Source organism: Perognathus longimembris, chromosome 28 (genome assembly GCF_023159225.1).
Source record: "Perognathus longimembris pacificus isolate PPM17 chromosome 28, ASM2315922v1, whole genome shotgun sequence".
Taxonomy (NCBI): domain Eukaryota; kingdom Metazoa; phylum Chordata; class Mammalia; order Rodentia; family Heteromyidae; genus Perognathus; species Perognathus longimembris.
The window spans coordinates 34,109,924-34,127,792 of record NC_063188.1 but is presented as its reverse complement, the minus strand read 5'-3'; the positions used below and the strand labels follow the sequence as shown (position 1 = coordinate 34,127,792).

General features: G+C 41.3%; 1 protein-coding gene across 1 annotated transcript in view; it reads left to right on the top strand.

Moving 5' to 3' along the window:
• Positions 1-7,989: 7,989 nt before the first annotated feature.
• Prps1 (phosphoribosyl pyrophosphate synthetase 1) overlaps positions 7,990-17,869 on the top strand; it is a 29,511-nt gene continuing 19,631 nt past the window's right edge. The window contains exons 1-2 of the mRNA XM_048336411.1: positions 7,990-8,257; positions 16,010-16,193. Of these exons, the coding sequence (XP_048192368.1) occupies positions 8,136-8,257; positions 16,010-16,193 (306 nt within the window). The 5' untranslated portion in view covers positions 7,990-8,135. The remainder of the gene's footprint in view (positions 8,258-16,009; positions 16,194-17,869) is intronic.

Sequence of the window (17,869 nt, the reverse complement as noted above, 5' to 3'; positions counted from 1 at the left end):
ACTGCCCCTGAGTTTCTTTTCCTCAAGGCTAGCACTCTACCACTTGGGCAACAGCTTTATTTCTGGCTTTGGAGTAGTTTACTGCCTGGGCTTGCTTTGAACCACAATCCTCAGATCTGAGAGTCCTGAGTAGCTAGGATTACAGGTATGAACCACCAGTACCCGGTGCATTGTTGGTCTTATGGGGCCTATTTCCTGCAAGGCCCTTCTTAGATCCTCCTAATTTGAGCATTTCTCATGTCCTCAAATGAACCACATTTCTGCATTTTGTGTCTGCATTGTTCTTTCTCTGTGGGACCATCCTGATCCATAGGCCCTGATACATAGGAACTCAGCACATTTCTCCTGAATTCTATCCTGGAAGCCATCATAATTTATATTTAACTCAGTTGCACCTTTCAAAACTATGCCCCACCTTGTCCCTAATCTGATGGACTAATTTGCTGACAATCATCCATCCCTAAAGGTCTAAGGGCATGTTATTGTTCTTTTAATTTATATTTCCTTTCAATTTTCCTCTCAGGACTAGACAGTCCCCAACTTACAGTGGCTCAAACTACTTTTTTTCAACTTCACAAGGCTTCAAAAGTAACATACAATCTGTAGAAATACTTTGCATTTCAAAGTTCGTGTTGTAGCTGGATGCCAGTGGCATCTGAGGCTTTCCCTTTGAAGCCAGCTGGGGAAGGTAATTCCACGAGATTATCTCCAATGAAGCACAGAAAAATCCAGAAGTAATGTTGTAGCTCAAGTGATAGAGTGCTAGCCTTGAGCAAAATGAGCTCAGAGATAGTACCCAGGCCCAGAATTCAAGGCCCAGGACTGGCAGAAAAAAGAAATAGTACTTGAGATAATCAGTTTACATAAGCCAGAATAATTTATATTGGGTGACAGTTTCAGACCATGGTCAGTTGGCACCATCCCTGTGGACCTTTGATGTCACAACATATTATGGCAAGAGCATATGGCTGAAGAGGCTTATTTACCTCATGGCACCTGGGGAGCAAAGAGAGGAATTGTCCCAGTATCTCCTTCAAGGACATGCCCCTAATAACCTACCTTTCTTGCAGTAGGCACCTTTTAAAGGTTCCACTACTTCCCAAGAAAGAATGGTGACCAATTAAGGCTATCCCAAACCCTTAGTATATGGACCTTTCAAGGACAACTGCAGCAACAGCTCTTCCTTCTCCTCCTCCTGCTCCTTTTTGTTCTTCTCTCCAACTTCTCCTTTTCCTTTTTCTTTCTCTTTTTTGTGCAAGTACTAGGGATTGAAGTCAGGGCCTGTCCCTGAGCTTTTTCATTTGTTGTGGAAAAACTGAACCACTTGAGCCACAGCTCTACTTCTGGCTTTTGAGCAGTTAATTGGAGATAAGAGTCTCATGAACTTTCCTGCCTGAGTTGGCTTTGAATCACTATTCTTCCAATTTAGCTTCCTGAGATAGAATTACAGAGATGAGCCTCTCCAGCCTAGCCTCTCCTTTTTCTTCCTCTTCTTTTTGTATGCATTTTTGTCATGCATTCATTGTAGAAGGGTATCATTGTCATATTAACCTACATCCATGCAATGTATTCTAATAAAACTCTCTCTCTGTTACTGTCCCTTAACACCCTTCCACCTTCTAAAACAATTTCCATAGCTCTCCTTGTTGTAATTTCTTATATGCAAATGAATTACTTCAACCATATCCATTTGAATTTACCCTTCTCCTCCCACTGAAAACACCCCTTCCCCAATATTTTATTTTATTTTATTTTATTTCCACAATATTTTATTTCCCCAATGTTTTATTTTCCTGTCATTCATTATTTTAGTGTATATTAATTGTATCAAGTGGTTTCACAATGGTATTTTAGATTAAAACTCTATTGCTTTCTCTTTCCCTATTCCCCATCTCCCACACTGTCCAACAGCTTTTGTTGAGCTTCTTTATGCCATCTTGTATTTAAAAAGTATTCCTTTTAAAATTTTTGAAAATTATTCTTTCTTTTTCCCTTATCCCCCTAAACAGTCACATTTAAGATAACATCTCTGTTGACCAGGTTGGTCTTGAACTCCTGGGCTCAAATATTCCACATTTCCCAGCATTTGAAGTACTGGACTTCAAGTACACAAGGGACTACAAGTGCACACCATTACAACCCCAGCTCGCTCCTGTTTTAAAAACCTATGCCTTCTTTGCTTTCCACCTGGGGAGACCTTTCTCCTCACAGTCACTGCACGCCACCTGCAAAAATACCTCCCAGGATAATCCATGTACAAGTGATACTTTTGTGCTGGAGGCATAGCTCAAGTGGTAGGATACTTTTCTAGGAAGCACAAAGCCCTGGGTTCAATCAGCATTTTTTAAAATTTTATTTTGTCAATAATGGGGCTTGAACTCAGCCTGGGCCCTGTCTCTGAGCCTTTACACTCAAAGCTAGCGCTCTACCACTTTGAGCCACAGCTCCACTTCTGGTTTTCTAGTGGTTAATTAGTGATGTCTCATGGACTTTCCTTCTCAAGCTGGCTTAGAACTGCAATCCTCAGATCTCAGCCTCCTGACTGGGCCTGAAGCAATCAGTATTTTTAAGTGATTTTTTTTAACTGCTGGAATTACATAACACCTTAGGCCTTATATCTGCTCCTCCTGGACCCAGAGCTACCTCCTAAAACATTTCCCAGACTTTCTTGTAGTTAGGTGTGATTTACAATTGGGTTCTTGCTAAGGGGATATGAGGGAAAGTGAGATGGACAAATTTTACCTTGCTTGCTGAAAAGCAAGGAAATCCCTTGTCTGGACTTTTTCCCTTTCCCCTTTCCATGAGCTGCAATGAGGAGGTGTCTATAATCTAGCATGGAGCGACCTGAGACTAGCTACCCTGTTGTGCAAAGAGAAATCTTTTGCCTCAGTTAAGCTGCTGTACTGTAGAGTCTTTTTGTTACTGAAGGTTATCCTTCATCCAAACAGGCTTCTCAGTGGTAGTATATTCAACTATACTGGGCCTTATGATTATCTGTACAAATGTCTGACCTCCTCTATTAGGAAGCCAATTCCTAATAAGTTTCTCTGCTTCCTGCATCTATTCTCTTTTTTTTTTTTTTGGCCAGTCCTAGGCCGTGAACTCAGGGCCTGAGCACTGTCCCTGGCTTCTTTTATGCTCAAGGCTAGCACTCTGCCACTTGAGCCACAGCACCATTTCTGGCCATTTTCTGTATATGTGGTGCTGAGGAATCGAACCCAGGGCCTCAAGTATACAAGGCAAGCACTCTTGCCACTAGGCCATATTCCCAGCCCCCTGCATCTATTCTCAGCAACTGAAATGATCATTTTAAATATCAAGTCAGGTCATGCCATTCTTCACTGAAAATCTCTACTTAGTAAAATAAAAATTCTTAAAGAAGACCAGGTATGGTAGCTAGCACACACTTGTAAGCCCAGCTACTTCAGAGGTGGAGGCAGGCAGATTGTAAGTTTAAGGCTAGCCTAGGAATAGACCCTGCCTCTAAAATAAATAACACTCGGGCAATGGTGGCTCACACTTGTAATCCTAGCAACTGAGGATTCTGTGTTCTGAGGACTGAAGTTCAAAGCCAGCCCAGGCAGGAAAGTCAGTGAGACTCTTATACCCATTTAACCACCGAAAACCTGGAAGTGGAGTAGTAGTTCAAGTGGAAGGGAGCTAGCCTTCAGCAAAAAAGCTCAGGGACAGCATCCAGACCCCTAAGTTCAAGGCCCAGGACTTGCGCGCGCACACGTAATAAACAAATAGAAATAGAAGGACTGGGGGTATAGCTTAAATGATAAGAGTGCTGACTTGAGGCCTTAGGTTTAATCTCCAATATTGCAATAAGTAAATTCCTAAAACAATGTTAACATCCTGCTTAGTCAAAACTGCCTCAGTCTTATCTGGGTGCCTTAATCCTCTTCCTTTCTTTTGTAAGTAACTCCACCCCTCTGCCAGGATACTCACTCAGCTCTGGACACACCCATCCCCTTCCCACTCCACAATTAAGTCAGACATTGCTGCCTTAGGTTATTCACACCCTTAATCTTTCTTCAGCTTATCCCTAATGTTAATGTGGCTCTTCTTTTTCCTCTTCCATTCTTTCATGAAATATATTCCCATATAATAAGCATAGGATTGTGCAACCTTACCTGACTTTCTCTACAGCATATATGACCACCGCTTGAAGTGGAACATATTTTCTTTATTTATATGTTTACAGAGAACACAATCTCCTTGAGAAGAGAAGGTCTTTGATTATTTACCACTGTTGTCTTGTTAGTGACCTGACAGAGTCTGACACCAAAAAAGTGCTCAATAGTTGGGCTGGTGGCTCATTCCTGATTCTATCTCCTCAGGAAGCTGCAACCTACGGGATTATGGTTCGAAGCCAGTCTCACAAAAAAGTTTCTGAAACTCCATCTCCAGTTAATTAGCATAGGCTCAACTGATAGAGCACCCAGAAGTGCTCAAGGCCCTGAGCTGAAGTGATCAGCAAATATCAAATCCAAGAATTCCTTGGGAGCGAGTGCTTGTAGTCCCCCATTTAACAGTTTACTACAGTGTATGCAATAAAGTACTCAGTAAGTAAATATATAACAATAAACTGTAATAGAACAATACTGATTTTATGCCTTTCCTTTAAAAAATAGTATCACAAAAGTTTATTTATACTGAGAAAACAAAGAATGCAGAAAGAAAGGGAAAGGAGAAGGAATTCCAAAAGGTCCTAAATCGAGATATCCATATGCCTTTCCTCCATATGTTAATATCATGCAGTTTGCTTTCATCTCCAAGTATGCCTGTACCTTGAGCCTGTAACACATTCTTTTTTGTGCCAGTACTGGGGCATGAACTCAGGGCCTGAGCACTGACCCTGGCTTCTTTTTGCACAAGGTTAGCACTCTACCACTTGAGCCACAGCTCCACTTCTGGCTTTTTCTATACGTGGTGCTGAGGAATCAAACCCAGGGCTTAGTGTATATGAGGCAAGCATTGTACCACTAGGCCATATTCCCAGCCCTTAACACATTTTTGGGTAGTGAAAATATGACAAATGTCAGAAGACAGTCACAGAAACTACAGAAAATGACAATAGGGCACAGAAAGGATACTGCTTTGAATATTTTCTTTTTCTGTCATATGCAAAATTAAGCTAGTAGAACAAATGATTGTAGAAAACACTTTCTATTTTTTTTGTTTGTCAGTCATGGGGCTTGAGCTCTAGGTCTGGGCACTGTCCCTGTGATAGCTCAAGGCTATCACAGTGCCACTTCCAAATTTTTGGTGCTTGCTTGGAGATAAGAGTCTCATGGGCTTTCATGCCCAGGCTGTCTTTGAACTGTGATCCTCAGCTCTCAACCTCCTGAGCAGCTAGGATTACAGGCATGAGCCACAGGCACCAGACAACACTTCCTATTTTTAAGATCTGTAGTTATGAGCACTGTAGTCAACTTTTTCATCTTCCTCATCCCTGTGTTCTTCTTATTTCATTTACTCCCCATCAACCTCCTTCTTTCATCTTTATATTTCCAGTGCCTGGGATTGGAACCCAGGGCTTTGCACATGCTAGATAGGTGCCCTGCCACTGAGTTACATCGTGTGTTTGTGTGTGTGTGTGTGTGTGTGTGTGTGTGTGTGTGTGTGTGTATGTGTGTGTGTGCTTGTCTTCAACTCAGGGCCTGGGTCCTGTCCTTGAGCTTTTGTTCTCAAAGTTAGTATTGCTCTTGAGCCACTGCTCCACTTCTGTCTTTTTTGGTAGTTAATTGGAGATGAGAGTCTAGGATTATAGGTATGAACCACCAGTGCCAGTGGCTCAGTGAATTGTTATGCCTTCTTCATAACTAAGCACATAAATTTTGAAAAATCCTTTCATCATTCTTTTTTATTGTATTTCTTTAGTTGATACACAGAAGGGTTACAGTTAAATTATTCAGGCACAATAAGTACACTACTTTTTGAACCATAACTTCGCTTCCATCTCTCTTTTCCATTTTTCCCTCCCATCCCCACCCATAAGATATCCAGTTCATTTTCTACATAGTGTCTAGTGTCACTGTTGTATTTGTTCATCCTTGTTCCACCTTTTATGTGCCCTCCCTTACTCTCCCAAATACAAACTAACAAACAAGACAAAAGGAAAAGAAAACAAAACCAGCAACAGTGACAAGTAAAGAATGTCTTTTGTTTCCTTTTCTTGGAGTTCATTTCATAGAATATAATTTTGTGTGATCATCCATCCATAGCTATTGAATCTTTGTCCACCACTCCTATGCATAACCTCGTTTGGCCTCTATAAGTAGAATGACTAGGGTCTTATATACTTTATCATGTCCCAGTTTTATTTACTTGAGTCATTCAGTGTGTTTACTTGTAGATTTATAGGCACATTGTAGTTACCACAAATGAGGAAAAATATGCAGCCTATATTTACTTGTCTCTGGCTTACATGGCTTAATATATTTTCCAAGTTTTTCATTTTTCTTTTTCCTCTCAATTCCCTTCCACACAATCCGTTTTGATTCTAAAATTGTATGCATTTTCACTTCTTATCATGGATAGAGTATGTCTAATTAAAGCATATATAAAAATATGGTTCAAATTGGTCCAATGAGCAAGTAGCTTTATTAAAGAATAAAAAAGCCAGGTGCTGGTGGCTCAGATCTGTAATCCTAGCTACTCAGCAGGCCGAGATTTGAGGGTTGCAGTTCAAAGCCAGTCCCAACAGGAAGTCTATGAAACTCTTATCTCCAATAAACTACTCAGAAAAAGCTGAAGTGGTGCCATGGCTCAAGTGGTAGAGTGCTAGCATTGAGCAGAAAAGGTCAGGGACAGTGCCCAGGGTCTGAGTTTGAGTCCTGCGACTGACAAAAAGCATGCCTAGAGAAAAAGCACATTAGCCACTCAAATGTGCCCTTGAGGCTCACATGTGGGAGATGGTATTGAAAAGTAGACTTTCCAGTTCTTTTAGGGGACTATATTCCTTTGGAAGGATTAAATAAATCCAACATTCCCTGCCCAAACATTTGGAAAATGTACACTCCCTCCTTTGTTCGAACCTACTTGATCTTGGCAATAGGAACAAAAGATAGTTTTGCCCTGCAGTATGTCTGCTGGGAGTCAGGTGTAGTGCCTTCAGCCACTTTCCTTCAGAGACTGGTCTTACCAGCAGAGACAACAGTTTGTAATTGCAGTGGGTAAATAAGTCCTTTGGATGAGGCAGTATGGGTGTCTCTGCAGTGTTTAAGTGCTTTCATTCAACTCCTTCATTATAAAAGTTGGGTCGGAAAACTGCACAGTATTAGGGCTGTCACTGTGATGACGAGACTTTTATTTTTTATTTTTGTCATTTTGGTTTGTTTGTGCTTTGGGGGAGATATATGTGGTGCTAGAGCTCAAACATAGGGCCTCACACTTAAGTACACAGCTCTTTACCACTTAGTCATACATCCAACCCTAGGAAACCAGTATTTCCTAAACCAGAAGCCCATCATGGTGGTACACGCCCTTAATCCCACTGTACTGACTGGGGCAGGACGAGGATGCCTAGCTTGAGGGTAGCAAAACCTTGTCTTAAAAAAACAAAACAAAAAACACGTACAAGTCAAAAGCAACCCAAAAACCAAGAAAGAGTATATCAGAGCCAAATTTAGTCTCTTGTGCTGAAGAACAAAAAAAGCAAGTGTGGTTGATTTCCCCCAGAGCGGGGAAGATCTGGCCCCAAGCGTCATCACCGTCATCTCCCCACCCCACCCACATCTTTTCATTCTCAGTGAAACGTCTGAGTGCTTTCTAGACAGCTCTCCCAACTGCCAAGCAACCGGAGGCGGGACTATTTCCAAGTCTCCACCCCGCTCTGGCCTCCAACCAATACCAGCGCTCCCTGAACGGAGGCGAAGGCCCCGTAGCCTCCGCCTCCCCCCCCCCACACTCCGCTAATCAGGGCGGCAAGGGTGTGGACTTTCCCCATTGGTCCTGCCCCCCCCACCCTCCCGGCGCTCGGTAATTTAGAGGCGCGCGCCGGGCGGGAATGTAAGATGGCGGAGTAGTACCGTGAGGCAGTTAGCATTCAGTCTCTGCGCTGACCTCGCTTCTGGTCTTCGCAGCACCCGTGGCCTCTGAGGGAAAAACTCCTAGGCTAACTGTCCAAGATGCCGAATATCAAAATCTTCAGCGGAAGCTCTCACCAAGACTTATCCCAGAAAATTGCCGACCGCCTGGGCCTGGAGCTGGGCAAGGTGGTGACTAAGAAATTCAGCAATCAAGAGACCTGGTAAGGACGAAATTGAGATCGTGGTCAGAATTCAGCCGCCCCTGTCGCGGAGGCTGCGGGGACTGGGGGCTGGGGCGTGGGGCCGCCTCTGAGGAACTCGGGCTGGGGATAAAACGGTGGCCCCCGGCGTGCGCGCTCCGCGTGCGGTTTCCGTTATTTTACCTCTCGCATGGGAGTCAGGTTCATTTTCACCGTGCGGTCGGTGGATGGTATCAACACAGGGCTTGGGGTGAAGCTGTTAGGATTGAAGGTAAAACGAGGCCACACCCAGTGTGGGGATGGTGGCTGCAGTGTACCCAGGGAAGGGCAGGGTAGAGAGGCTTAGCCTCAGCCATGGGGACACGTGGCTTGACGCTTCCCTGTTGAATCGCCCCTGTGAGACTGGGTTCTCATCCACTCATAGACTTAGTATACATCGGGAGCCTACTGTGTTTTGATCCCAGATAGTGTTTTCTAGAAGTTTGAAAAGCAGCTTTTGAATTCTAAATCCTATCGGTTGGGCTTGGTACTGAGGGAAACTGACGTTAGATACTGAAAGCGTGGAAATAGTACCGACGACATCCCTTAGATCGACAAGTATTGGTTATTCACATTTTTAGAATTATCTACCGTGTAATCCGAGCCACCCTTAAGTCTAGTTAATCGGATAATAAAGGGATGCACTAATTGCATCCTTCCTTGACAGTCTACATCTCAGCTTTAGTCATCTCGAGATACTCAGAGCACCTTAGTTAAGAAATACATCCTTGCCCTTCTCCAATGTTGCTATTGGTACTGTACCACATGAGCAGGTTTTCAGGAACACCAATTTATCCAATTTGGGGGGCTGTTGAGAGGGAACCCTTATATTTGAATGTTAAAATAACTAAGGACAGGCACTTCAAGGGAAAACTAAATGGAACAGTGCATTGTAATTTGACTTTTTTTCAAAGCTTTGTTATTTGCTTACCCCCCCCCCATTCACCCTCCCACTGGAATATCTGGGAAATAACTTATTTCCCTTTTTTTCCAATGCCCCTTTCTGCTAAAATTGGACTATTCTGCTTCTGATTGATGTCCTTTGTATTTTGTTGCTACCTAATTGATCAAATCAAAGCACTGCCCAGTCCTAAATAATCAGGGTGTCTTTTGCTTAAGGATCAGTTCAATTAGGAAAAGTTACTTCAAGCATTTTTATAAATGCTTTTTACTCATTTTTTTCTTTAAGCTGATTTCCTTATGGCTTTTAGACAGCCTATAGAAGTAATGGATATCCTCCAGGAATACTGGGCTGCAGATTGTGATGTAAACGATTGTGCAAACACTGATAGTATCTGTAACCAGGCAATACCTTAGCCTAAGAGCTTGCAGGCTGCTGTTAGAACTTTGACCACACCATTATGCTTCCCTAGACCTTAATAGAGAAGAACTAGGACTAGACTCTGAGTGGCAGTATAGCTAGGGGACAAGAATACTATGTTTGTTCTTTTATAAGCAATGAAAGTTTATTTGACTCATGGTTCTAAAAGGGTGAGAAATCTAAGAAGGTTTTATTTCCAAGGTTCCTTTAGCTCCTGTGGTTATTAAATCCTTTTCCAGTGGTTTCAGGGAAAATATGAAGACTGTTTTCTCCTTATGTTAATCCTACCCTCTGTAATGCTACATACCAGACAAAACCTGAAGCTATATTGTTGGAAAGCAACTTAATTTTCCAGACTGATTTTAATTAATCCCAACATGAATAATTCCTGACTGGCTAATTTGCTTGTCTCTGGCTTAAGGAACTATTTGGTTCTATAGATGTGCTGAATCTTTATTGAATATAAAACCTACTTTTCCTGCCAGGTGCCAGTGGCTCATGCCTATAATCCTAACCACTCAGAAGGCTGAAATTTGAGGATCAGGGTTTCAAAGCCAGCCCAGGCAGGGAAGTCTGTGAGACTCTTATCTACAGTTAAACACCAGAAAACCGGAAGTGGCACTTAAGTGGTAGCATGCCAGCCTTGAGCTGAGTTCAGGAAAGCGACTAGGCCCAGAGTTCACACCCTGCTACCAACCAAAAGAGCAAACAAAACCCAGGAAATATGGGTTGCATGGTTTCCCTCATTTAATATCACTAGAATATGTCTATGACACTCTTAGCAGGGGATCACAATAGCCCAACCACTAAGTGCATAGAACCTTATAGAATGAAGTATATCAAAATGAACTTGAAGAATTGGAAATGAGAGGTTCTTATTATGTCCTGTATGCGGTTATTTCTATTTTGTTCTTTCTGTTTTAATCATCTGCACCCTTTGTCTTGTATATAAGCAAATGGGACAGTGGAAGGGAATTGGAATCCCAGAAACAGCAGGACAAAGGATTAACTAATGCAACAGGGATACTTAATAGATACTATGTTGGAAATGAACTTTGCAACCGGTGGGGCAGGGGTAATGGGAGAAAATGAGAGTGGGTAACAGTGTTTCAAAAGAAATATACTCATTATCTTAGTTAGATAACTGTTATCCCTGTTCACCTTCACAATAAATTAAAAACAAAGTCTCATGGACTTCCTGGGTTGCCTTTGAATTGTGTCCTCAAATCTCAGCCTTGTGAATAGCTAGTATTACACACATGACCCACCAGCTCCTGGCTCACCTTTTGATTTATGACCTCCCAGATGTTTTACAGTTGTATTTAAATTTTGTAGAAAATGTAAAATGTTTAAAGGGGGGGGGTTGTTTGTTTGTGTTGTGGGGTTTGAACTCTGGGCCTAGGCACTGTCCCTGAGCTCTTCAAGTCTAGCACTCTACCACTTGAGCCACAGCTCCACTTCAGGCTCTTTTTTTTTTTGTAGTTTATTGGAAGTAAGAATCCCAGGGACTTTCTTGCCTGTGATCCTCAGATGTCAGTCTCCTAAGTAGCTAGGTTACAAGCGTGAACCACCAGTACCCAGCTTTAAGATATATTTTTGTTAATGTAAATTAATTATATAAAAGGATTTCATTGTGATCTATACATGCTTATAATGTACTTTGATCAGTTTTACCACCTCTGTTTTAACAGCCTCCTTCCTTCCCTAGCAGTATATATCAGATAGCTTGTTCCTTTAATATTTAGTGTAAATAGTTTTAGGACGCTGTGTGGATTTATAGTTACAGCATTATTTTGGTTGCTGGTACAGGAGCATGAACTCAGGGCTTCTGTGCTTGCACTCTTTCTTGCTCATAGCTGGCATTCTGCCACTTTAGCCACAGTTCCAGCCTGGTTAGTTGGAGATGTAGTCTCATAAACTTTTCTGCCCAGGCTGGCTTCATACATGGATCTTCCACGTCTCAGCTAGGATTTACAGGCATGGCTAGGATTTTCAGGCATGAACCACTAATGCTAGGCGATACATAGTTTAATTTATTGGTGGTGTTTAGATCCTTGCACATGTTATACTAGCTAGGCAAGCACTGTACAGCTTGACTCACACCCCCCAATTACACCATAATTTTAGATAACTAAATTGTTCAAATTGTTCAAAATCAGTCTTTGATAGCTTTACCACTTGAACCACACAGCTCCCCCCCCAGCTTTTTGGTAGTTATTTGGAGATAAGAATCTCACATTCTTTCCTGCCTGGGCTTGCTTTGAACCTTGATCCGGGGATCTCAGCCTCCCAAGCCATCCAAGCCCGTATGAAACGAATTTTATAAAACCCTTAACACTGCGAGGAGTCTACAGAGAAGGGAACTAAAATTCAGAAGTTTACTTGGTTGACTAAAAATTGAATACTAGGTTTTATTTTTTCCCATTCCCTGGAGTTAATTTTGAGACATTATTTTATATGATAGGAGTTATTGTTCTTTTAAAACTTTTGCTCCTATGGGATCTTAATTTGATTATATAATTTTTTTAGACATAGTAAAATTTGGTCTCTCTTAATATTGACAAAAATTCTTACTTGATTTTCCTGGGCTGGCTGACAGGAAACGTATTTTAATGTTGGTTGCTTAGGATTTTTTTTTGGTTGGTTGGTTGTGGACTTCAATTCAGGGCCTGGGTGCTGTCCCTCAGCCACAGCTCCACTTCTGGTTTTTTGTTTGTTTATTTGTTTGTTTGTTTTTTTGCCTGTCCTGGGGCTTGGACTCAGGGTCTGAGCACTGTCCCTGGCTTCTTTTTGCTCAAAGCTAGCACTCTACCACTTGAGCCACAGTGCCACTTCTGGCCTTTTCTATATATATATATGTGGTGATAAGGAATCAAACCGAGGGCTTCATGTATACAAGGCAAGCAAGCACTCTGCCACCAAGCCACATTCCCAATCAGTCCACTTAGGACTTTCTTAACCATATCTTTTGCTTAGTTAATCCCATGCATTTTGTACATGCCAACATTTCCATAGTCAAAATTCTTTATTATAAGAATACCATCTTTTAGATTCACTTTATTTCCTTTTTGTATTTCTCCTCCATTGAAGCTGGTTTTCTTAGTATGTTTCTGGTCTCTTCAGAACATCTGGGAAGAAAATTTGTTCCAGACTACTAGAAAACACCCAGTAACCAGAAGGAGAGAACAAGTAGTAATACTGCCCATCCAGTTGCTAAACTAGGTCTTTCTACCTAATAGATTATATTAGGAGCAAACGAGTTATATAGGCACAACTTTTCTTCATTTAAGTTGCCAATGTAACTTGTCCAAATTTAGAGGAAACCATAAGAATGAGACTTTAGATGCAGGTACTGGAGCTTGAATTCACGGCTGGGCTCTTGCTTGGCCTTTTCCCTCAAGGCTTGTGTTCTACCTCTTGAGTCCCCCTCCTCTTTCAGCTTTTTGCTGATTAAATGGAGATCATGGACTTTACTGCATGAACTGGCTTTGAACCTGCATCCTCAGATCTCAGCCTCCTAAGTAACTAGAGGATTATAGCTGTGAGCTGATTTAAGAGTATTTTGGCTGACCACAGAAATATCTTTGTCTTTTATGCTTCTGTGACCTTAATTTTCACTGAAGGTTGCAGAAATGGTTTATTCAAGGTATAGTAATGCAGCTTAAATGTTTGGAAGTTGGGGGGTGTAGCCCAGGTTACAGTGCTTGCCTAGCACATGTATGTAGGCTCTGGGTTTGATCCCCAACACTGTTAAGTTTGGTGGTGGGGGCTTACACCTGTAATCTATGCACACAGGAAGCTGAGATCTGAGGATTGCAGTTTGAAGACAGGCCAGAAGTAAAAGTCTGTGAGACTCTATCTCCAATAAACTACTAAAAGAAGCTGGAAGTAGAGCTGTGGCTCAAGTGGTAGAACACTAGCCTTGAGTGAAAAGAAACTCAGAGATAGCATTTAAGTCCTAAGTCCCCTTAGGCTGCCACAAAAGAGTGGTTCTTTTGAGATAACTATAGATTTATATGTAGTTATAAGGATCAGTTCAGTGTATTCATTGCCTAGTTTGTCCCAAACTCCCATTGTCAGGTTTTTCTAGTTTTGTCATTTCATGATAGAACTGGTATAATGCAACCAGCATGATGACATTGGTAACAGTTAAGGTACAAAATGGCCCTGTCCCTGCAAGGATCTATCCTGTTCCATCTGGTAGCCACACCCGTTTCCTTCTACCACTGTGGTTTTATTTTCTATTTGTCTGGTTTTAATGTCTTAAAAATGTGTTGGAAAGTGTTCCTCAATCTGTTTTCTGAAGCTGTCATTTAGTCTTTCAGGTACAGAAATCCCTCTATGAACCAGCTTTTTGTTTCATTGATTTTTTTTTCTGTTTTCCTGTTTCAGTTTTATTGATTTGAATTCTATGGTTTTCTTCTTTCGTTTGCTTGTTTTGTTATTTTTCTAGTGTTCAAGTGGTTTTTGGTTTTCTGTCTGTGTCTCTGTCTGTCTGTCTGTCTGTCTCTCTCTCTCGTTCCAGTCTGGGGGCTTAAACTCAGGGCCTGGGCACTGTCCCTGAGTTTTTTTTTTTTTTTTTGGCCAGTCCTGGGCTTGGACTCAGGGCCTGAGCACTGTCCCTGGCTTCTTTTTGCTCAAGGCTAGCACTCTGCCACTTGAGCCACAGCGCCACTTCTGGCCATTTTCTGTATATGTGGTGCTGGGGAATTGAACCCAGGGCCTTATGTATAAGAGGCAAGCACTCTTGCCACTAGGCCATATCCCCAGCCCGTGTCCCTGAGTTTTTTTTTTTTGCTCAAAGCTAGTGCTCTACCATTTGAATTACAGTTCCACTTTTGGCTTTATTTTTTTGTAGTTAATTGGAGATTAGTGTCTCATAGACTTTCCTGCCCAGGCTGGCTTTAAACCATGTTTCTCAGGTCTTGCGCAAGCCACCAGCACCTGGCTGGTTTTTTTCTTTTTGTTTGAGGCAGGGTTCTTCTATATAGCCCCAAATTTGCATCCCAAGTGCTGGGATTACAGACACATGTGCCACCATTTGGCAAGAACTTAATAAACAAATAATTCACATCAAGTATAAGGACTATAGTATAAAATACTTTTCTGTATTCAGTGCCCAAGGAAGGTTTATCTTCACATATCTTAAACTAATGTTTTCCTTGCTTGCCTCGTTTTCTCTGTTTTAATTGGTTTCTGATTTGATTTTTTCACTATTTATTTTGTTTTTGCTTGATACTGGAGATGGATCCCAAGACCATGCTAGTCAAGTGTTTTGTAGCTGAGCTACATGCCCACCTCATCTGGGAGAGGTATGGGGTAGCAGTGATCCTAATAGAGCACATACAGCAAGTAGTTTCTGAAGCCATGCTTTTGATGCCTACCTGCACTAGTGAGAAAAGAATGCATCTTTTTATAACAGTTGCCTTTTTTATTTAGAGTAAAATTTTTCTGTTGCCCAGTAGGAGTTTTTGACCATTCTACTCTTGCTTGTCTGTACACCTCCCTCCCACTCCCCCTGCCACACCTAAGGATTAATTGGGGAAGTGGTACTGCTGTGTGGTAGTTCTGAGTTGATTTCTTTAAAAAGAAACCCAGCCCCCTATTTCCCTTTACGTAGTGTTAAGGATTGAACATGGTGATTGTACTAGGCAAGTACTCTACCACTGAGCTACATGGCTACTAATTCTTTTTTTTTTCTTTTTTAGATTCTAAGTTTTTCTAGGTACCAGACCCAAGTATGGGTATTGAAACTTTCATCATATGGTAAATTATAGCCCTACTCTGTAATTAGCATAAGTTCCTATGAAGTTTACAACTGGTGATTCATTCCTTATGATATTCCTACTTTCATTATGTATGAACTAAGTCACAGGTGATGTATCAGATATGTGTTCCTAACATATGGTCATCTTCCTGAAATTATGGTCCAATTATTTGTGTATACTTCACAGTAAGTCAACCTACCTTTTTCATGCCATGTCACATGTATAAGCTCATAATACTTATATAGGGCACTAGAGGAAGTGGAAGCAGTAAGCTGCCTCTGGTATAGGGGGCTCCCTCAGAAGAACTCATGAAGCTTGAGGGGCCCATCCACACTATTCTTGTAGGTTTTTGTTTTTGTTTTGCCAATCCTGAGACTTGAACTCAGGGCATGGGCACTGTCCCCGAGCTTCTTTTTTTTGCTTAAGGCTAGCACTCTACCACTTCAGCCACGGCACCATTTCCAGCTTTTTCTGTGTATGTGGTACTGTACTGAAGAATTGAAACCAAGGCTTCATGCATGCTAGGCAAGCACTCTACCACAAAGCTACATTCCCAGCCCAGGAAACTATGGGTTTTAGACTTTTCTTTACAATATAGTTTTGAAAAAAAAAACACTTTTGTTATTTTGTCATTGTTTATTCTAGTGTGGAAATTGGTGAAAGTGTACGTGGAGAAGATGTCTACATTGTTCAGAGTGGTTGTGGTGAAATTAATGACAATCTAATGGAGCTTTTGATCATGATTAATGCCTGCAAGATTGCTTCAGCCAGCCGAGTTACTGCAGTCATCCCATGCTTTCCGTATGCTCGGCAGGATAAGAAGGATAAGGTAGGAGCAGATTTGTTCTTTCTCTGTTTTGTGCTGGTGTTTGAACCCAGAGCTATATATGCAAGGTAAGTGCTTTACCAATGAACTGTACCTTGAGTCCAGTTTATTTTATCTTATTTTTCGTGTAGTCCTGGGGATTGAACTCAAGGCCTGGGCACTATCTCTGAACACTTGTGCACAAGGCTAGCCTTCTACCACTTGAGCCACAACATACCCAGCTTTTTGGTGGTTGATTGGGGAGATAAGAGTCTCATGGACTTTACTGCCCAACTGGCTTAAACCTCTCTTCAGATCTCAGTCTCCTGAGTAGCTAGGATTACAGGCATGAGCCACTGGTGCCCACCAAGTCCAGAATATTCTTAAGCGGTGAAAGGAGGACTATTATGTAGTAATGAATTCTTTAACTATAATATTAGATTATTTTTATTAGCATCCACTGGTTGTACACAGAGAGGGTTCATCATTTCTACAGTGTACACTGTATTCTGATTAACTTCACTTCCTCTCATCAGTCCTTTATCCTACTCTATTGGACATTTAAAAATCTTATTTCCTTTGGTATTGACCTATCTTCAAAACAATAGGCATATGATCAGTTTAAATAAAGCAATGTGTTTTTATTTTATTCAACAAATATATGACTTTCATTTAGCTCATTTTTGATCACATTATTAAGACTAAGTACCAATACTGTGGAGTAGAATACTTTTTGTCCAAGACTGGAACTCAAACTTGTTATCTGATGCTTGCTTTTACAAATTTCCAGCTCTCTACCACCTGAGCCATGCCTCCAACCCTATAAGGGTTGTTTTTATTTATTTTTTGTTTTGTCTAAGACTGGAACTCTTGATAATCTGAGGGTTACTTTCGCTCTAACTGGGGCTCTACCACCTGAGCCACCCCTCCAACTCCCTATATTTTTTAAACTGTAGGAAATTCCTAGCCAGGTACCCTGATACACACCTGTATTCCCAGTTACTCTGGTGGCTAAGACCCAGAGGATTCTTTGAGCCCAGGAATTAATTCTAGGGCAGCCTGGCAGACAGTGAGAACAGGTCTCAAGGAACAAAATACCATTATAATAGATCCTCTCAAAAATATCATGCAATCAGAATCCTCATTGTGACCTTCATAAAGTTTCCTATGCTTGGTATATTAGAGGATGAAGCATGTACATAAAACTCCACAGATCTAATGACTGATTATTGTCCAAGTTTTACATGCAATACCTAGGGAGAAGGACAGATAATCTTATTCTAGTAGAATGTGGAGTGGAGTGCGGACTTTGCTGTTGTACAGGGTGCAGTGCTTGAAGGGAGTTGAGGTTGTTGGAAAGTTGACCTCCAGATGAGTCAGTAGTATAATTTATAAGGTAACAACTTATACCTTGTGATGCATTTTTGAACTTTGGCAGGTGAGATGTCATTACGGGTATAAGTATAAGTGCATTAAAAGGTTTTATTAAAATTTTTTCATTAGCACATATCAGGGGCTTTCATTGTACTATGTCCACATGTTTACAATATATTCCAATGAATGTTTACAATGTATTCCAATCAGTGTTTACAATATATTCCAATCAGTGTTTACAATGTATTCCAGTCAATCGCACACTCTCATAATTTCTTTTCTCCCTTTCCTAGAACAATTTCAACAGGCTCGATTGTTCTGTTTTC